A 22,848-nucleotide genomic window follows, 5' to 3' on the forward strand; every position below is an offset into this window, starting at 1 on the left:
ACCTGGTATTTCTGACCTTAATGATTAAGATGTCTTTGGGTAAAAAGGAACATTAATCAGGCAGGCAAATGACTGGTAGACTATTGTGAGTATAAGGGATAAAGAGGTGTGCAAAGGAGAGCATACACCACAGTACAAATCTACCCTTACCTGGTGGAATGAGAAGCTGCAACAGAGGGCTAGGAATTACAATAGGGTACCCAAACTCAGATCAGCATAGGAAAAGAGCAAATGATTGCTTCTGTAGGCAGACAGCCTAAGGCAATTTTGATTATTCTGAGGAATGATTAAGAACGTTATTTAAAATCATTTGTTGGTTATTACCATATGATAACAATGACATTCAATTAAATTTAGTATTCCAATAGAAATGTGAAAACAATTTTAAAGACACAGTTTATGGCATGAATTGTAGTGATTTCATGGTATATGCTCATCCCCAAGGATACCAAACTACGTGAGTAATACCTGAATGAAATATTTTTAAAAATCACATTAGAATTCAACAATAACACAAATCGCAGAAACCCTACAAACTCATGGAGATTGAACAATGCACAATTGCACCATCCCTGGGTAAAGGAACAAATAAAAAAAGAAATTAAAGACTTCCTCGATTTCAATGAGAATGAAGACACAACATACACAAACTTATGGGACACTTTGAAAGCAGTGCTGAGAGGAAAGTTTATAGCACTAAGTGCCCACATGAAAAAACTGGAGAACAGTCATACTAGAGAATTAATAGCACAGCTGAATGTTCTAGAACAAAAAGAAGCAAACTCCCCCAGGAGGAGCAGACACCAGGAAATAATCAAATTGAGGGCTGAAATCAATCAAGTAGAAACCAGGAAAACATTGAGAAGAATCAATGAAACAAAGAGTTGGTTCTTTGAGAAAATCAACAAAATAGACAAACCTCTGCCCAAACTAACCAAAAGACAGAGAGAGAACATGCTAATTAACAAAATCAGGGATGAGAAAGGGGACATAACAACGGACTCTGAGGAAATCAAGAGAATCATCAGGGCATACTTTGAAAATCTGTACTCCACAAAATTTGAAAATTTAAAGGAAATGGACAATTTCCTGGATAGATATCACTTGCCAAAACTAAATCAAGAACAGATAAATAATCTAAACAGACCTATAACCCCTAATGAAATAGAAGCAGTCATCAAAAGTCTCCCAAACAAAAAAAGCCCAGGCCCAGATGGCTTCAGTGCAGAATTCTACCAGAAATTCAAAGAAGAGCTCATTCCAATACTCGTCAAAGTATTCCATACTATAGAAGCAGGAGGTTCACTGCCAAACTCTTTCTACGAGGCTACAATTACCTTGATACCCAAGCCACACAAAGACACAACTAAGAAAGAGAACTATAGACCAATTTCCCTCATGAACATTGATGCAAAAATACTCAATAAAATACTTGCAAACCGGATTCAAGAACACATCAGAAAAATCATCCACCATGATCAAGTAGGCTTCATTCCAGGAATGCAGGGATGGTTCAACATTAGAAAATCTATCAATGTAATCCACCATATTAACAATCTGCGAAAGAAAAACCACATGATCATCTCACTAGATGCTGAAAAAGCCTTTGACAAAATCCAGCACCCCTTCATGATAAAGGTCCTAGAGAGATCAGGGATAACAGGAACGTACCTGAATATAATAAAACCAATATACAGTAAACCAACAGCTAACATCAAACTAAATGGAGAGAAACTCAAAGCAATTCCTCTAAAATCAGGAACAAGACAAGGCTGTCCACTCTCTCCATATCTCTTCAATATTGTACTTGAAGTTCTAGCTACAGCAATAAGACAACAAAAGGAGATAAAGGGGATACAAATAGGAAAAGAAGAAGTCAACTTTCATTATTTGCAGATGATATGATAGTTTACATAAGTGACCCAAAAAACTCCGCAAGGTTACTCCTAGAGCTGATAAACACCTTCAGCAATGTGGCAGGATACAAGGTAAACTCAAAAAAATCAGTGGCCCTATTATATACAGATGATGAAGTGACTGAGAAAGAAATCAGAGAAACATCACCTTTTACAATAGCCAAAAACAGCATCAAATATCTGGGGATAATGTTAACCAAGGAAGGGAAAGACCTGTATATCAAGAACTTTGTGTCTTTGAAGAAAGAAATCAAAGAAGATACCAGAAAATGGAAAGATCTCCCATGCTCTTGGATTGGTAGGATCAACATAATAAAAATGGCAATCTTGCCAAAAGCAGTCTATAGATTCAATGCAATCCCTATCAAAATTCCATCACAATTTTTCAAGGACCTGGAAAGAACATTAATCAACTTTATATGGAAAAACAAAAGGCCCAGGATAGCCAAAACATCCCTATACAATAAAGGAACTTCAGGAGGCATCACCATACCTGACTTCAAGCTCTATTATAGAGCTATAGTCCTGAAAACAGCTTGGTATTGGCACAAAAAATAGGCAGGTAGACCAATGGAACCGAATCGAAAACCCTGATTTTAAACCACACACCTATGAACACCTGATTTTTGACAAAGAAGCTAAAACTGTACAGTGGAAAAAAGAAAGCATCTTCAACAAATGGTGCTGGCATAACTGGGTACTGGTATGCAGAAGACTGCAGATAGATCCATGTTTATCGCCTTGTACAAAACTTAAGTCCAAATGGATCAAAGATCTCAACATACATCCAGCCACACTGAAACTTTTAGAAGAGAAAGTGGGAGATACTCTTCAACGAGTTGGTACAGGAGACCACTTCCTAAACATAACACCAGTGGCACAGGCACTGAGATCAACAATTAACAAATGGGACCTTCTGAAACTAAAAAGCTTCTGTAAGGCAAAGGACACAATCAAAAAGACAAAAAGGCAGGCCACAGAATGGGAAAAGATATTCACTAACCCTACATCTGACAGAGGGCTAATCTCCAAAATTTACAAAGAACTCAAGAAACAAGTCTCCAAAACACCAAAGGATCCACTTGAAAGGTGGGGTACAGAGCTAAATAGAGAATTCTCAGTAGAGGAGGCTAAAATGGCCAAGAGACACTTAAGAAAGTGCTCAACATCCTTAGCCATCAGGGAAATGCAAATCAAAACAACTCTGAGATACCATCTTACTCCTGTCAGAATGGCTAGAATCAAAAACACCGAAGACAATTTATGCTGGAGGGGATGTGGAGAGAGAGGAACACTCCTCCACTGCTGGTGGGAATGCCAACTCATACAGCCTCTTTGGAAATCAGTATGGAGATTCCTCAGGAAAATGGGAATTAATCTACCACTAGACCCAGCAATTCCACTCTTAGGCATTTATCCAAATGAGGCAGGTTCATACAACAAGGGCATCTGCTCCACTATGTTCATAGCAGCATTGTTTGTAATAGCCAGAACCTGGAAGCAACCTAGATGCCCCTCAACTGAAGAGTGGATAGAGAAAATGTGGTACATTTACACAATGGAGTATTACTCAGCAGAAAAAAACAATGGAATCTTGAAATTCGCAGGGAAATGGATAGCACTGGAAGAAACCATCCTGAGTGAGGTAACCCAGTCGCAAAAAGACAAACATGGTATGTACTCACTCATATATGGATTTTAGATATGGATCAGGATAGTGCCAGTCTGCACTTCCACAGATAGAGAGTCTGGGAAACAGGAAAGAACCTAAAAGATATGCATATATGCATAGTACCCAAGAGAAGAGGATGGAGACAAGATCCTCTGAATGGATGGGGAACAGGGCGAGGGGGGGGTAGTGGGACCTGGGAAGAATAGAGGGGGTAAAGAGGAAGGGAGTTGGTCATGGGGGAACAGGAAGTTGAGGGGGTGGGGGTAGAATAGGGGGAAGAGGGAATCATAGGATCGAAGACAGATCAGGCACCAGAGTGACCTCGAGTGATCTAAAGGGATAACATCAATTGGCAAGCTAAGCAATAGTGGAAGGACCACCTCGAATGCCCATTCCTGGTAATGAACTTGATGTCTATAACTATCCAGGAGCCTTCATCCTGGGACTGATGGAAGCAGAGGCAAACACACAACTAAGCACTGAACTGAACCCAAGGAACCCAGTGACAGAGAGAGAGGAATGATGAGCAAATTGGCAAAGAATGGGCTGGCAAAACCAGCAGAGACAGCTGATCTGAACAGGGGAGTGCTCTTGGACCCCAGACCGACAGTGGGGAGGCCAGAATGGGACTGATCTGGACCCCCCAAATGTGAGTGTCAGTGAGAAGGCCTGGACAACCTATGGGGCTCTGAGCTGTGGATCAGTGTCTATCCCTGGTATACAATCTGTCTTCATGTGCCTATAGCACAAAGAGAGATGCTCTCTCAGCCTGGACTCTTAGGGGAGTGCCTTGACCCTACCAAGAGTAAAATGATAGACTCTAGACATCCCCTATGTGGAAGGATTTGGCAATAGGGTGGGAGGGAGGGTGGAAGGGGAGTGCGGGAGGAGGGGAGGGAGAGGAAACTGGGATTGACATGTAAAACAAGCTATTTAAAATTAAAATAAAAAAATCAAATTACTACTTGGTTTTAACAGAGTAGGAAACAAAACACGAAGTTTTTGCTGGGGGATGGCAAGAGCTGAGATGAGCAAAGAACCCACAAGTGCTTACAAAGGTTTCAATGCAAGACCAAGATATGAATGAGTACTAAGTGTCCCTATTATTAAGTTTTGGACAAAGGTATTCTACCAATAAAACAACAGAAGCAAAGCCAAAATCTTGCATGGTTATTAGAAATAAAATGTTATAGTAGAAAAGGAATAGCCTACAAGAACCAGAAACATTCATTCAATATCTCACTGAAAAGATACAGATAAACATTCATCTTTTGATCTACCCATTATCCATCTAATGCCTGGTATAAAGTATATGGACCAATAAATATTTACTAAAGTGAAGGAAAAAATTCCTAAACCACTGGCTTGTTTTGATTTACTAAATTTAAAAATACCAATTCAAAAATCACAGTGCAAAAGAAACAAAAGTAGTGGTACAGAGACTGAATGAATCCACCAGTTTTTCAATTAATGAAGATTTTAGGCAAATGGGTATTCCCGTTTTTGAGAAAGATGTGACATGTTAGATCAGTTTGAAAAGGACAAGGTATTTTATAAACTCAGGCATACAAGTAGGTTTCACATTATGTACATATTTTTATTGGTTATTAGTTAGCAGTACCAATACTAGTTACCCAGATATTACCAGAGGCTAAACAATGAAGAGTTTCAAAAAATGGTTTTGTGATGTAACAGACCAAGCTATGTAACTGCCTGTTTAAAAATTATTCATAATTAGACATATATTAGGCACAATGTGCTAAGTGAACACACACTGTCCCTTTATATAAACATATGTGCATCTATATTAAATTTAGTATTTCAGTAGAATGAAAACTATTTTAAAGATAGTTTGTGGCATGAATTATTCAACTATGTTATATTATGTATGGTATATATGTATACAATACATACAAATGCCATTCTTTCCATCTATTGTAAAATTCTAACACTGGCCGGGTGGTGGTGGTACACGCCTTTAATCCCAGCACTTGGGAGGCAGAGGTAGGTGGATATCTGTGAGTTCGAGACCAAGTCTGGTCTACCAAGCGAGTTCCAGGACAGGTTCCAAAGCCACAGAGAAAGCCTGTCTCAACAAACCAAAAAAAATTCTAACACTGACTCACCTCTCTACTTGCTCATATATTCTCCCCACTACCCTTCTTAGAACAACTATTCTATTCTTTACTTCTATGAGAACAGCTTTTGATGACTCCATATATGAATGTGGTCATATGGTAAAATATACAACTTCTTACTACAAAGTATGTTTCTATGAGATTAGTGAATTACTAATGTAACTACTATCCACTGGATATTTAAAAGAAAAGAGTACATGAAGAATCTAAATTAATATTGAGCATTCCTTACAGGCAAGCTTTACAATCATCAAGGCAACCATAGTTTTTGATACATGATCTCCTGGCAGCCCTATCAGTGGCAATCTTCTAAACTATCTTCAATTTCTATCAAGGAAAAAGATTTTACAGAACCCTCCAAACTCCTACCTATCATTTTTATTTATTCTTCTCTCATATAATGCATCCTAACTGTAGTTCCCACACCCTCTGCTCCTCCCAGCCCCACCTCCCTCAGATACAATGCCCTTCATTCTACTTGTGATCAAGAGCAAGCAATTTTTGTGGTAGCAGGCTCATTGCTTAGACTATGAACAGGAGTAGTGAAGCTATGATGCCCACATGGTCTCATTAGTATCAAGCTGTAAGAAACTTAGCTAACCAGCCCCAGAGGAGGAGCAGGCAGACCATGCCGTAACCAGATTACCTTTAATTTATCCCATGAGAATACTGAGGGAGCAAAAAGGAAGAATGTTGAGATTTGTTACTATCAAAGAAACTAGATACCGCAAACAATACAATGTAGAAGCACCTCTGGTGACAAAAGGGTAGCATTTTCCTTTAACCTTTGAAAGGAACAGACCAAGCTCAAACTGCCTATTTACTAACAACTCAGGTACAGAAGTAAACCTACTATTAGTAGATATAAATTTTACATTAATATAAAGGAGCTTTAAGATATGTAACATACAATGTGATGAAGAAGGACCTAAATAAATATTTTGGATTAGTAATTGCTAGCCGGATTCAATCTAGGATCTTTAGAGCTTGTAGTTTAGATCATTTAGTGATAGTGGTGACCTTTTAGGACAAAGACCATTTAAAGTACTTTTGCAGATTGCTCAAATAATTTCTTTCTTTCTTTTATTTTTTTCAAGACAGGGTTTCACTGTGTAGCCCTGGCTGTTCTGGAACTCGGTTTGTAGACCTAGCTAGCCTCTAACTCAGAGAACCACCTGCTTGTCTCCCAAGTGCTAGGATTAAAGGTGTGTGCCACCACTGCCTGGCAAGCAAACACCTTTTAATGGTACTGCTATAGTTCCTCTCAGGACACTTGAAGAAAACCACACAAATCAGAAGCACTTATCCTTAGTCTCAAGGTTAAGTCTACATCTTGAAACAAAGTGGAAACAATAAATAGCACAATCTTCAGTTTTTTTCCTAGAAAACATACTTAAATCTAGATGAAATTCTGGTCTCACATCATAAATAGCACTCCAGCAATGCTTGTGATGCAATTTGGTCAACTTCAAAGTGGCACGTCACATGATAAGGACAATCACAATCATCTTAAGAGTCTATTAACCTTAAAATTGCATATCTATTGTCTAGTGACTTGAATATTTTACAAAAAATAATTTTATAAAACATTTAATGTTACCATGTCAAGATGGAAAACTAAGTACCAAACTGTAGAGCCTTCATCAAAATATATTGCAACTCCTTTTATTTCTGTTTAAAATGTTTTGTTAGCTAAATTTTAAGTAGTATGCAAAATGGGTTTCATTATGACATGTTATATGGAATTATATATAATTTTTATACTTTGCTGTTATTTCCCTCATTACGTTCCCTCATCCCTTCTCCTAACTCAAGTTCTCTGTGTGTGTGCATGCATTCAAATCTGAATTCTGTTGGATGTATGGATTCAGTTTGATGTGACATGACCAAAGCCATTTTGAATCAAGACCATCAGGAATGATCTCCTTAGGGTCATTACTAGATTTTTGTGTGTAGTTTCCCAGAAAAATGTAACTAGATAAAACCATTAGAAAGTTATGTGGTGCTTTCCAGGCTGACCCTGGCAGTGAATGTGCTAGAATCTTTGGTACTGGTTTATAATAAACCAGGTATATTCTTCCTAGAGTAAAAGCATTTTTCAGTTAACCAACATATAGGCTGTTCTTTCTGACACAAATCCCCAGGTTCTAGCTGGTCTGACTGCCATTCATGACTATACATCTGTCATGAAGTTCCACAATAAACTACACTGTATCTGATTCTAGATCTGAGTATCTATTACATAGGTTTGGAGAAGGCACTCATTGGCTCTAGCTTACTATCAGGCTGTTCTGGAACAATGGACGCAGTTCCCTTTTCCATTAAATCCAGAAAATATCTGGCCCATCTTGTCATTGGGATTTTATAAAAGGATCATAATAATAATTATTCTTTATACATCAACATATTATTAGATAAACTGAGTTTAGGCTAAGTACAAAGTCAGTTGTAACTTTAATACAAAACTTCAAAATGGGGATATCTTGTGAGAGATTTTCTTATGTTCAAATGTAACTACTGATTTTCAAAAATTGACAAGCAAATAAATATTTCTCAACTTTATTTCCACTTACTTAAAGTTGTTCAAGTCCAAACATTAAGTAAAGAGGATCAACAACAAGAACACTGGAGACTAATTATTAGCACATAGCTAATTAGTACACACCATTTCATCCTTCAGCTTTCAGTTTTTTATTTGTTTCTAAGTGTTACAATAATTACTTCCGTCCTTATCATATTAATACATAATACTGTTTTAGAGAAATATATTTATTAAATATAACTACGATTTAAAATGATGGGCATGGGTCCCAACAGACATTGTATGACTCAACCTGAGACACCCATGAAGAAGGTAAACCATGGAGTGGTTTACAGCATTTGTGGTTTGGACTCCTTAACTTAGTCACAATGAAAGCCATAGAAATTATAAGGCAGAATCAGAGGGCTTGCCACACTGCTATGGGACCTCAAATGTGCTGAGCTAACCATCCTTTATGCAAATCATCAGGTGAGTGTACTCCACTAAGTCAAGGTCACCTGCTCATCAAGATCTGCCTTCATGCTATTCACTACATTCAAAGAAGGAGTTTCCTAATATTGAAAGATCCAGGTATACAAAAAGTCTAAAGAAAAATATACATAGTCTCACAGCACCATATTTATTTTATATATGTGCATGCATCATCTGCACTAGTGGAAGTTCTTTCCTATCACCAAAATTCTTCACTGTGAAGCTGAGATTTTTTGAAATTTTGCTTTATTTGAGAGTCTTCTATTGTGTATTTTTACTATTCTTCTACAGTATTAGTTTGCCTCCGGATAATGCAAACAGAGTCTGAGCATAAAAAACAATGGTTTTTTAAATGCATTGGAAAATGCTAGAAAGCGACTTTGTTTGCTCTGCCTGCTAAACTTTCTTAGTAAAGTTAACAAAAGCTTTCGAAGGTAGATCCTTACAGTAGCAAATGTCAGTGCAGACCTGTTAAACACAGTGAATGAAATAGCCTGCTATAGCAAGCATTCCACCTAAATTGACTAGGTGGGGTTTTTATTCATTGTTCAGGTACACTGAACAGAATCTGTTCTCTCGCTCTCATTCTTTGTAGGTTGACACTCCCTTTATCTAGGGGTTTATAATAAGCAAGCTATATTCAGTTTTCCAAAGGCAGATGCGCTCTCCTGGTATCCTAGAAACAAATCTAAGTACGCTTTGTGGAAAGACCTGAGGTTCAAGCTAGTGATACAAATTAGTATTAATGTGCTATTAAACAAGCACAGATCTGGAAAATTTTAAACAAAATTTGTTCTAAGGACAAGTATTAAATTATTAGCAAGGTGGTGATTAAGAGATAAAGAGAGCAGTTCATAAGAAAAGTAGGTAATGCAGAAATTAAACAAAATTATACTTTACCTCTATACTATTGAGACTGGGATTCATAGTAGAGATTTCTTCCAAATGAGATTGGTAAATTTCACTTAAAATTGCACACATTATCTCAATTACAACAGATCTACAAAAGCAAATTCCTAAACTATAGAGGAGGAGCATATCAACCATCGAAGGATTAATTTTTATGAATATAATAGCTGCAGAAATTAATCTATATTAACTTATATCACAACAGCTATCATTAAATAATATGAGGTAGAAAAAAATTTCTAAGTGTTCCCTGGGGTCCACTATGTAATACTTATATAATGTAACATGCCATAAAATAAATTGTACTCTGGTGAGACATGTCAGTTAGCTTCTGAAGCCCGAGATCTGAAATTATCCCCACTGAAAAAAAAGGGTATACAGCTTATTATCACACACATGGAGAATCAAATTAGAAAGCACAACAAAAGAACTTTCAAAATTCAATGAATATCTTTCCTTTAAAAAGTCACTCCCGATTTGCCCAGTAGGAGTCTCTTTAACCATTAATACATTACAGTTGGAACAGAGAGGGTCTCATAGGCTGAATAGAACTCCTGGACTCCAGTTGCAAAGAGGGAGGAGTGATGAACAAAGGGGTCAAGAACAAGTTGGAGAAACACACAGAAAGAGCTGACCTGAACAGGGGGAGCTCATGGAAGCCAGACCGGTAGCTGGGAAACCAGATTTATCCCTAGTATACAAATGGACTTTGGGAGCCCACTCCACATAGAAGGATGCTCTCTCAGCCTAAAGAAATGGGGGAGGGCCTAGGCCTTGCTCTAAATGACATGAAAGACTTTGAAGATCCCTCGTGGAATTGTCTCACCTTCCCTGGGGAGCAGAAAGGAGGATGGGATAGGGGGTTGGTGGGGGGCAGGTGAGGAGGGGAGAGCTAGGGAACTGGGATTGATAATCTAAAATAAGATTGTTTCTAATCTAAATTTAAAAAAAGAAAGAATATATTTGTCTTTTCCCCCATTTGGTTTTTGAAACAGGGCTTCTCTGTGTAGTCCTAGCTTTCCTGGAACTCACGTTGTAGACCAGGCTGGCCTCAAATTCAGAGATCCGCCTGTCTCTGCCTCCCAAGTGCTGGGATTAAAGGCGTGCGCCACCACCACCTGGATTTCTTTCTTCCTTTCTCACTCTTTCTTTACCCTATGCCAGGCTCTCTGATCCCATGAAATAGGGTATTTGGTGCTTTAAAGCTGTACCTTGACCTTTGAAAAATCTGCTCTGGGCACTACAGGATATGTTGGGCACAAGTGTTAGCAAAATCTTGCTCCATTTCTTGCTCATTCCCTTAAGAGGCTGAGAATAGTAATGAAAAATTAAATATTTCTTTGTCATAGTCAAACTTTGACTAACATCTCCACCCCCACCTAAAGCCTCTATCAAGAATCTATTCTCTGCTCCTATGAGTTCAGTACTTTTAAGGTTCTACATATAAGTGAAACCATGCAGTATTTACTATTCTCTATCTGATCTGTCCTACATGGCATAATATAATATCCTTTAGATTAAACCATGTTGTCTCATTTTATAAATAAGACATATATGTATTATATGTATAAATCATCACATTTATACCTTAATTATATACACTTTGTCGTCAATTATACCACATGAAATAGAAAACTAGTAAAAATTCCTTTAGTTTATTCTCATGTAGTCACATTTTCTGGGATCACAAACATGTCTACTTTTCTGTGAACAATACTGCCAGTATTTTCCCATACAGTAAGTAGGGAAGAACCATGATCCTTCAACATATAAAAGTCTGGAAGATTCCAACAAGTACTTTGACCATGTAAAGTATTTCTGAAGGTCAAGTGAGCTCTAAATAGCTCATTGGTTACATGAGGATTAATTAATCAACATAATTATCAGCACTGGTTTAGAAGGCAAACATATTTGACAAACTGATGGTGCAGAACATGAAATCTATCTTACTTATCTGTCTGGATATTCTGGAAACAGTATCATAAAGAAAAATATCAAGCACTCAATAGCCTCCCGTGGTTGGACTTATGTAAACAGATATGCTAGTTAGAAGACCATGTCAACATGCTGTTCCTTGAAATGTGAGAATCAGTTTTGTAATGAGATAAACTTTACTGAGAGCAGATTGTCCCACTCCCAAATTCTTATTGTATCTAAATGCTACAGACAACTTTCAACTTCAGGCACAGTCACTGATGAATGAGTATCAAAGGAAGCACAGTCCTTTCAAATTGGTCTTGTTAATGGTTAAAAGGAAGCATGCTAGCTAGAATTTGAATGAGAAACCACTGAGTTAAACAGGAGACATGAAGAACTATAGTAGAGAGGGGACAAGTTCCATGAAGAGGTGCCAGACTAAAACACAAAGTTATAATTTAAGGTTTCAGGACAAGATTAATTCTCCAAAGCTTAATATGAATAGATGGAGTTCAATTACATTTTTGAATGTCAAGCTCATAGGAAATAGGAAACAATGGAGAAATGGTCACAAACCACAGGACAGAAGAAGAACAATTCAAATGCATGTACCATGCTACCTACTAGATTGGACACGGAAATAGAAAGATCACATTAATGGGAAAAGGCAGTGAAATCAGAGTGTATATAATGGTATTTGAATACTGGCTTCTTGGGTCTGATACGTCTATAATGGTAACATAAGATATTAACTGTGTGCGGGAGGAATACAGCCCAGTAAGTAGTATTGTACTTAAATAGCATGCACAAGGCCTTATATTTCATTACCCTCACTGTTGAAAATCAAACTGTAAAGTTAGACATATAGCTCCATAGTAGAGCTACTGCCTACCATGTCCAAATCCCCGAGTTAATCTCTGGCACCTCACAAAACAATAAGAAAGAAAGAAGCCTGGGTAAGAAATAAAACAAGAGTTCCTTGTTTTGCTTTTGGAATTTTCTAAATCTAAAATTATTTTAAAAGGGAATTTAATTAAAAGTAATCACAAAACTAGGCATTGTGGCATATGCTTATAAATCCCAGTGTTTGAGAGGCTGAGGCAGGAGGATGTTGTGTTTGAGGCCATAGTGAAACTTTACCTCAAAACCAACAACAAAGCAACAAACAACAAAATTACTAAATAAGAGAAATTTGTTCGAAATAATATCTTACAAGTCAAAGGTTTCATTGTAATAATTGTTCGTCTCAATTTACAAAGTTCCTTTCTTTTAATGTACTTTTAGAAATCCAAACTCTCTTAAATCAAGCCTAGCCATGGCCTCAAAGGATGAACACATGTTGGACTTTTTTTTTTAAGTTTTTTCAAGACAGGGTTTCTCTGTGGCTTTGGAGGCTGTCCTGGAACTAACTCTTGTAGATTAGGCTGGTCTTGAATTTACAGAGATTTGCCTGCCCCTGCTTCCCGAGTTCTGGGATTAAAGGCGTGCGCCACCAAAATAAACTAACTAAAAAGGGGGAAAAAGAATTAAAAAAAGAAGAAATCCAAACCCTGTATAAATGTGACCAAATTTTTTAATCCAACACACCTGACTGCTTCCTTCATATGAACAGCTCTGAACTGATAATTAGCACACACGCATTGTCCTAAATCTTGTAGTACTCAACTTCCCAAAGACCTTGCAGAGGTATTCCAATGTAAGCATATATACTTTGACAACAGACATGGAGCTGGAGGGCAGCAGCAGCCAGCATTAGGAAAACAGTCACAGGGCAAGCAGAATAGCCCGCATGCACTAGCAGTTCTCAAAGACTCTGCCATGACTTACAAGGGATGACATCTGAGCATTCTGGAGCATAAGCTGCATCTGCTGGGCGAACATGGCTGCGGCAGTCTTCCGTTGAATCAGATGGTTCTTCCCATTAATTTCCAGCTGCGATTTTAAGTGGGGTGGGGGGTGTAGGTACTTGCAGTTCTCTCGAGTGCACCGACCCTTATAGCAAAAATTTAGACAAACTTCTGTTTAGTATTTCTAAAATTTTGAAATGGCAAAAGAAATAATAGATTAGGAGCCAATAGTCACAAGCATTATCCATGAAGTCACTCCTTTACTTTTCCTACCAGCTCTGTAAAATTGATACTCTTAAATCTTCATCTCCCAGCTAAAGAAACAGACTAGAAGAAATGAAGTGACTTGCCTAAGGGCACATAGACGCTAAAAAATGAACTGGAATGAAAAGCTAATTGGTCTGATTCCAGAACTCCCTTAGTTGCTCTGGTTTGCTTCACTTTGATATGCATCATATTGTATTTATAACAAAAAGTATTAGGAAAGTTATGTCATAAAATGTAAGTAGAAATTAAAATGTTAAATAAAAATCTTTCAACAAGAGATATAAAATCATTTGATTAAGACTTGGGATCTGGATCCATATGTACAACCAATTAAGAAAATTCAGGGAGGATATTTAAGAATCATACACAAGTATATAAATTCTGAACTCTATTTCCTGGACCATGCTAGGCTCCAAAGCTTTTTATTTCCTCGAAGTCATATGATGTGAAAAATATCCTTGAATCCAAGGAGGTTTTGATAATCTCAGAATAAATCTGTATGCCTGGCAGTCACATTAGTATTCATGTTCTAGCAGCAATGTCCTTAGGTCATTTAGATACTTGGAACTAAACTATATCTTGGATTCTCATAATTCTTTTCATTCATAGCACTTTCAAGATAGGATAATATTTTAATTTCATTGAACCATGCATAGTGGCTCATGTCTGTAAACCCAGCATTGTGGAGACAGAGGCAGCAGGACTGCCATGAATTCAAGGCTAACTTAGGCTACAGAGTGGGACCCATTTTTTTAAATCAAATGCAAAACCTCCACATGCCTTTTGATGTCACCTAAATGCTGACTCAGCCGCCGATTATGTGGTAGCAAAGAGTGTTACTGGACAAGTTGTTTATTACAATGTCTTAATATGACCTACCACTGTATTTAACTATGACCCTTACATGAAGCAACTAACAGCTATCCTGTTTGGATTACTAAATCTACCATAAGCCTTTAAGATAAGCACAACTGCAAGTAAAACATTTTCCCACAGATGTTGGTTCTTTACAGTGTATGAAATTATTTGAGGAGGAAGATGAAGGGAGAAAAAATGCAACCTTTTCATTTTGGACTCAAGAATGCAAGTTGCTAGGCTACCTGAATTCCCAGGAGAAAAAATTGATTAGTTCAAGAGTTTTCATTCAATAGATCCTATGCATTTTACTTATTTGCAATACCCAAATGGTATAAGCAATCACTTAAACATATTTCACTATCTTTCTATGAAGGCTATTCTACAATTTTATTGAGAAACATAGTGTGTACTTCAAAATGTTTACCAAGCTACATATAATGCAAATCTGAATGCATTGTAGCTGCTCTTTTCTTGAAAAATCCTCATTAATTCCAAGATGTACTTGCATGGCAATTGCATATATTCATGAGTTACAGTATAACTTAAAACCTATTGTGAAAAATTGAAAGTAAACTTACTTGCTCTCTGTCATTGGCTTTTTTGTTTCTTCCATTGGTAAATTTATTTTTAATCATATTAAAATAATTTATAAAATCTAATAATATCCTGACTTCAAATATATCTTTACATTTTATTGTTAAATCCTGGAAAATGAAGAAATTATACACACTAAGAGTTGGAAATGTTATTAATCTGATTCTCTTGAATTCATCTAATTAGCTTAGGAAAAGCTATACAATTCCAACACATATAAGAACTATAAGGAAATTGTCATCCACACTAAAATAACAATCTCAGGGGTCTTTTCCCAAGAAAGCCATAAACATCATTTTACATCTACTGTACCTCTCCCTTGAAGGCTATGACAGTCCCCGGGATTACAATGCCTAGACCCTTCACCTTCCAGCAACATAACTAAGGTATGACTCAAAAATCCAAAGCCTAGAAGATGTATAGCACTTAGTGACTTCCTTCATGGCATGGCAGTTTAAGCTTCCACTTCGGCCTTCCTGCTACTACTTCCAGACCCCGACATCAAAGATTTCTCCAAGGCGCAGGCCTAAGTCCTGCTCTCTTCTCTCATATCTTTTCCCCAAAGAAATGGAATTGTTCCAAAGTTGCAGGCAGCTCTGTAATTGTCCAGATCTTCAATCTCGATCTATCTCTGACCTCTCTTCTGAATTTCAGTTCTTTTCATCTGCAGCTGCAGCTGCATTTGGGGCTCTTGCCCTCTAACCAGGTGGAAATACCTTACTCCTGACCTTTGCCTATCTTTCATCTTGCTGCATACTCACATTCAGGGACATTGCATCAATCCCTAAGGTTTGGGGCAGTTATATAGCAGCAGTGAGGAAAAGAAAGCAGGCAGCTGTTGAGCAGGCTTGCCTTGGGTTGCAAAGCCTAGATAGCTTAAGACAATTAGCATGATGTAATTATGGAATATGATTTGTAACCCCCCTGAAAAAGAGAAAAAAAAACATATGAATACATTTAGAATTCCAAATAACAGAATGTCTTTTAAAAGGGAGAGAAAGGGGGCTAATTGGGATTTTAGGATTTGCTAAAAATTACAGAATTTTAACAACACTTCCATTTACTGTAATAAAAGAAAGAGAAAAAAACAAAGGAAGAAGGAAGTACAGTGTATCTGGCACATTTTCTGTCAACCAAGAGAGAAAATTTGAACATGCCTTTATTATTTTATATTACTGCCCATTACAATAGTAGCTTTCCTTAAGCTTCTTTTCTCAGAAACTAATGAGAATTTTACAAAGCAAAAACAGTACACAGAAATCAAGAGAAAAAAGAAAATCACAGTGTAAAAATTACATCAAGTTGGGCTATAAAACCAAAGCACTGGACATGAGACACCACGAAGTTAAAAAACAAACAAACATATTCATCTTAGTTATGAGATTTTACTTGATTTATAAAGCATTCTTTTTGAATGACAGACTCCATAATTTAATTCTATAACAATGCAAATGCATAGCAATACCACCTTACCAGAGACTGCTGCTTGTTTAAAGAAATCTTACAAAATAAAAAAATCTATATTTTCTATCCAAACAATAGATGAGGAGATCATGTAATTTAATATCTACGCATTTGTGGAACACACTGGTACAAAAGAAAATCAAGCCCTCTTGTATTTTTTAGAACTCACTTTAGGACTTGGGGTAATATGTTTATATGCAGAACATTTGTTGATAACAAACCTCTGGATAAGATTCATTCTTCAAGAACCCCAAATTCAGTAACATGCTTAAATATTTTAATTGTCATGATGGAGGAATATGTGTAGTTTCTGAAATTCGGTAACCCTTGTTTTTCATTCTTAGGATGTAGATAGGGACTGTCCCAAAAGACTGCTGCTGTCCTTTGGAAAACAATGAGTATAGACTAGAAAGGTTCGCATAATGTCCCTGGGACCACTAAACAGTCTGAATGGGCCACAAGACAAGCTTTCACAATGGATCCATAATAACCCAGTACCAGTCTTGGCTCTGAAAAATAACCGCCATATTTCACAGTCAAGTCAATAGTGTTCCAAGCCCTCTGTATTCTTATCTAGACCCAGAGGGTCAGAGTTGCCATGTTAAGTATTAGACCATGTCATGAAGGACTTCATACATATTAGGAGAAAACATCCTTTGGCCTAAGAGACTTTATCTTAAAAACAGCAGCTAAGGCTGGCCAAGACATTGGAGTCAATCTTCCTCACCCCTTAACCATACAGTGACTTATTTTAAACAAGGGAACTAGAGAGTGAGCTCATTTATGCTTGCCTCAGTTTCCCTCTTTCCCACTTTCTTTTGACCGTATAAACGTCTTTCTCACCTGTTCATCATTACTTTATTAAGTTAAGCAACTGACACAATGATTCAAGAGGGAGAGTAGTTATCTGCTGAAATAATTGCCCCCACACTGTTGAATCTTCAGCTCCCTCGTTCTCCCCTCCTAATGTCTTGGAAAATGCAACCAAAAAGCAGCAGGGCGAGGGAATGACTGATGCCATCTGTGAACCACAGCGGTATCAAAAAGTTGATAACAGATAAATGAGAAACTTGCAGTGCATTCATAAAACCTCCCAAATTCAGTCTATTGCCTCTGCTGTAACTTCAGGCTTTTCACAGGTGAACGGAAAGACGTTAACCAAGAAAGAAAAGCAGCATTGTAATGGTTCAAACCTTACCTAAGTCCTGAGAGTTATGAGTCTGTCAGCTAAGAGTACTATGTTTGGTAGGAAAAACCATGAAAAGCACCCTTTATTTTCATGAGAAAGTCCTTCCATCTATAAGAAAAGGACCCCTGAAAACTACCCCATCAGTTACTGTATTTTTAACAAAAAAGCTGTCTGCAGAATAACTTGCTTCTTCATATACATTTGGATTTATGGGGGGATGAAAATAATCTCTCTAAAATACAATTATACCTGAATTATCCCTTCAAAGACATAATCTTATTGGCCTGCCAATCACAGCAACTAAAAATTAAATGTTAGACACACCACATATATGATCTGTTCAAGAAGAAAAACAGTTGTTGCGTTTTAATGATCATGTGGTAAAGGAAGGAAAAAAATCCTGATCTGTGATGTCCCACTGTAACATCTGTATGCTTACAGACGTGGCTTCTCAGAGGATGCAGTCGTGAATATAGAATTTGCACTTCCCAGGCACTAGGATGTCTGCTTTCTGCAACCATCACAGACCTATTGAAATCTAGGATATATCTGAAAGGGCAAAAGGAGAGTCAACATCAACTCCAATTGAGTGTTAGCCATTTATCAGCAGTTACTAGCAAATCCCTACTTTCTTTCTCTAGGGAGTTCAGTCTTTCTGATAATATGGATACTCTGCTCAATTTTGTCTTCCAAATAGTTTATCACCAGTCAGTATTGGTGTATCCTTAACATGCTGAATACCACCTTTATTATAAATATGAGATGCTAGTAAGAAAACTGGAAAAAGAAGTTTTAACAAACCATTTCTTAAAAATATGTTGAAGGCAAAATTAATAAGGCTGAACACAAACCACCAAGTGTTCCCCTGAATTACAGTCAACAGTCTCTTCTTCATACTATTAGAATCCTTTCTTGAAACAACCTAAAGACAGGGCAATCATGGCTTCCATGCAACAGCTATCAAATCTTAATAGGCAAGACTCTGGGAAGAGAGCAGAATTTTCTTGCCCATCTTCTTCAAGGGAGCTTTGTAGCTGTGAACTCCAAAGGACAAAGGGAGGGTTAGGCTCAACAGCTGTCTCTTGTTCCAGGAGAGTCCACTAAGATAATTTGATTCTAAGAACTGAAACATTTTAGGACTGCACCAGACTTGAAGGAATGTCTTGTGTAGCCCTATCTGATAGAAAGAAAATGAAGGCTCAATTCACAAGTAGCTTAGAAAGCACAAAAGCCAAATTTCCACATTCTTACTACCCAATATGGAGTCTGTTCAAATGACTCCCTAAGCCTTCTTCCTACCCCTATGTCCCCTTATCTTTCCCAGTTTTGTGCCTCCAACTGTATTCTAAGCATTGCCCTAGCACTTATCACCAAATACATCAATACATTGTTTGCATGCCTATCTCCTCTACTAGACTTTGAGCCTAGTAGTCTGGGAAGAACTTTATCTTCCTCATCTTTGAATTCCCCCAGGGATGTATCTGTTTCTGGTGAGTAGTGGCCACACAAGTTTGCTAAACTTTGGGCGCACAATTTTATAGAGCACTACACTTAAAACTTTTCCTGCTCCCATTTCTATTGCCTTTCATGAGATCCTTCTTTCTCCAAGAAAGATAATAGTCAACACATGAATGAGATGACTCCTGGTTGAATTTTCTAAATAAACTAACATTTTATAGCTAGTCTATAAATTTTCTGAAATGATTATGAACCCTGATGAATATATGACCACCATGGTTCAAACAACCCAGTAATTTAGTATAACAGAACCATGGTGACATGAATCCATGAGGCACACAGGCATGGCCCCTAGTTCTAATCCCAGGACTCTCAAGATGCCCCAGAATATACCCCCCATTAGATGAGCAACAACAGCAAAAAAAATCCAGTCTGATCCATATCTAATCAGCACCTGGGCCTGTCCAAGGGGAGCTCTGTATTTCTAGGGGCAGTTTACAACAAAGTGCTTCTCTAACTGCCCCACCCCTACCCAGAATTTCTCAGAACATGCTGTAGGTAAAATTCCCCTAAGCTACTTAGACACAGTTGGAATACATGGCTTTATTGTGGCTTCCTACTGTATATACCAACTTTTAAAGAAATACATTTCTCCCAAGTTCCCCTTAGTTCACATTAAAGATTTATTTTCGAATAATCATGAGCTTGAATTTTTTTGAAAAATTTGAAAGATTAATAACAGTAAAAAGCCTATTTGTTGTTCACAGGCAAAGCAAGCTGATTTCACCAGTATCCCAAATCCACTGATGCTGCTCCCACCACTCCACAACAGTTTTTACCCCTGCTCTAATCAAATACCTTCAATCATTTTAGATAAACTTTTAACTGGATTCACAAGTTCCTTGTGAATGAGTCGTCTCTATTTAAAAAAGAGCCAGAATCGACCTAAACTCTTAATATAAAGGAACACAATGTGCCAAGTTGTTATCAAATTCAGAGGGCACTTGTGGTGGTAAGTATTCAGAGGAGCTGGCTTTTAGTATCTGGTTGCAGCTAATATAAAATGTCATTTAAATACAGAAAACTTAGTGTATTACCCACAAGGAAGAAAATACACTTACAGCCATGCAATCAAACTGCTACTTCCTACATAGACTTCGTTATGAAACAATATAAAAGGGTGTCTGTCTCTGCCCAGTGGTTGAATCTAGTTCACTACAGCTCCTCTACCTTGTCTGGACACCCCGTTCAGCATCTACCACAGCAATTCGGAAGGCAGGACGAAAAGAACACCAGCTGCTTGGACTCTTTCTTCCTTCCTAAGACTTTTGCTTTGAATCCTACCTAGGGATTTTAAATTTATCAAATAAAATACAAGGCTACTAATTTAGTTTGAGTCTTAGGTAAACGACCGAAGTTTAAGTATGTTCCATTCAATATTATGTCTGGTAACTTTCTCCGCATGTCCTCTATGCTGTGAACTGAGCTAAATAAAGTCAACCACCTCAAACCCATTTTACTCCCTTTAGCAAAAGGCCCAGAGAAGCTCCCTCTATGGGACCCATCAGCCCAGGATCAGTAAGTACAACAGTCACCCAGAAGGAATGGAATGCTAAGCTCCGGCTTACCTGACCAGCTGCAAGGAACTGAAGGAAGTTGGCTGTTGGAGACACAATTTGTTCACTACATAGCTCCTCCCACCACAGCTTCAGACCAATCATTTACCCTGTCAGCCACACCACTTTTCAAGCCACAGTGCGTATGTTTAAGTGACTGCAATGCCTGTTGGAGCTCCCTCTTTAGGTTAAGAGAAGAAGGCGCATGGCACCAGACAGACCTTATTTTTATTTTGTAGAGCTAGGGGTGGGATCTGGGCCTCCTGCAGGGCTCTTCACTCCCAACCTGACTCCAAATTTATACAGTACATTTTTTGAGCACACAAAATGCTGCATGAAAATTAGGCTTTTATACTTTTAAGACTTTCTTTTTAATCTGTGGGCTAGGGAGAGTTTCAACAGAGAGGCTGGCCTTTTCTTTCTTATTCCTGTCTGTTGAATATTAAATTCAAGCTGAAGTTATCCATTAATGTCCAGGAAAATGAGTGATTAGTGTCATGTAACTATATATACTCACATAAAATTTATGCAAGTACATACTTAAAATTTGAATAGCTTTTTCAGTCAATGCTTGATTACTCCTATTAAGACAAAGGAAAAGTCAAGGCCATGACTAATTCTAATGAACAAAATAATATGCTCCAAAAATGGCTATAAGAGGCTCACATTACTGAATATAAATATATATCACAGAGGTGACAATCAATTTAGGAATCAGTTGATAGTCACAGTCCTGAATTTATTTTTATTCATTAGTAATGTAGACTCTTTGAGTGGAATTATAAAAGAATCAGAATTAGTAAATTCCAAATGAATGAAATTACACAATGCTGGGGAGGTTTAAACATTAATGGACATATAACAGAAACATTAAATGACAAAACTGGAAAGACCCCCTGGAAATCTGTTAGTCTTGCATTTGTCAGGATGTGTACTACGGACTACTAGGTGCAAGGAGTCCGATCAAATAGTTGAAAGAAATGGCATGAAGTATTACTCTCTCAGAGTGTTAAAATATACAAGAGTCCCATATGGCCTACAGTAAAGAAATCTGCTCACTCTTGTGTTCATTCAGTATTTTATAACATTTTTAATTATTAAAATCTACCACATTACATCAAATGTCCACTACCATCTCTCTATAGAGTGCCTCATGAAAATATCAATCAAATTCATCTTCCTAATGCTACAGATAAAGAAACCGAAGTTCAAACTAGAACTCACAACACAGTATAGATCAAGGTTGTTTTTGAGTTGTTGTTTTGTTTTTGTTTTCATTTCTCTCCTAAATCGAAAAAGAACTTTTCCATTGTATTTTTTTGTTTTGTTTTTTGTTTGTTCTTTTGCCTAGAATCGATCTCCTCAAAGTTAACAATATAGACATGTTTTACTACAATTACTACAAAACATCATCTTCCCAAGGCCTCTCAGAAGCTGTTAGTTTCATCAGGAATTTTGCCATGCCTACTGTGGCTTTCTTTTGTTTGAAGACTTCCTCAGGCAACTTTTTAAATAAGAATTTCAAGTCAACTTTGTCAAACTGGCTTTCCTACATTGGGACTTCTTTCCCCTGGAACCAAGCCAGTTACTCCAGGTTTTCCATGACTTAAGGGTCTCAAGTGAGTTTTAACTGTACTAAAACTCAGGAAGTAGGAAGGTATTTGGCAATTCTCTCCATTCCTATGGGGTTTAGTTATGTGCTATGCTTAAACGTTGGGGTTTCCATTTAGCAAAATTAAATTTCCTGCCTCTATGATAATCAAACAAGGATTTAATTTAGATAAATATCTTCCAAATATGTAAGTAGAACATAAAATGAGAAAAATGCTAATTATTGTTCAGACTTAAACAAGTTAGCTTGGCAAGATTTGGTGTGTTGCTAATAAATTTGGTAATTATGTTTCAAAATCAAGCAGCCTATCCATCTACACAAAGGTTTTATAATGGATACACACAATTGCAGACTTAGTACTGCATTTTAAAATTAGGG

General features: G+C 37.3%; 1 protein-coding gene across 14 annotated transcripts in view; it reads right to left on the minus strand.

Moving 5' to 3' along the window:
• Window positions 1-22,848, minus strand: part of Mbnl3 (muscleblind like splicing regulator 3) — a 107,135-nt gene that overhangs the window by 24,980 nt on the left and 59,307 nt on the right. For all 14 annotated transcript variants that reach the window (XM_021236218.2, XM_021236216.2, XM_040744621.1 and 11 more), the window contains one exon: window positions 13,393-13,557. In XM_021236218.2, the coding sequence (XP_021091877.1) occupies window positions 13,393-13,446 (54 nt within the window). In that variant the 5' untranslated portion in view covers window positions 13,447-13,557. The remainder of the gene's footprint in view (window positions 1-13,392; window positions 13,558-22,848) is intronic.

Source organism: Mesocricetus auratus, unplaced genomic scaffold (genome assembly GCF_017639785.1).
Source record: "Mesocricetus auratus isolate SY011 unplaced genomic scaffold, BCM_Maur_2.0 Super-Scaffold_100003, whole genome shotgun sequence".
NCBI lineage: Eukaryota > Metazoa > Chordata > Mammalia > Rodentia > Cricetidae > Mesocricetus > Mesocricetus auratus.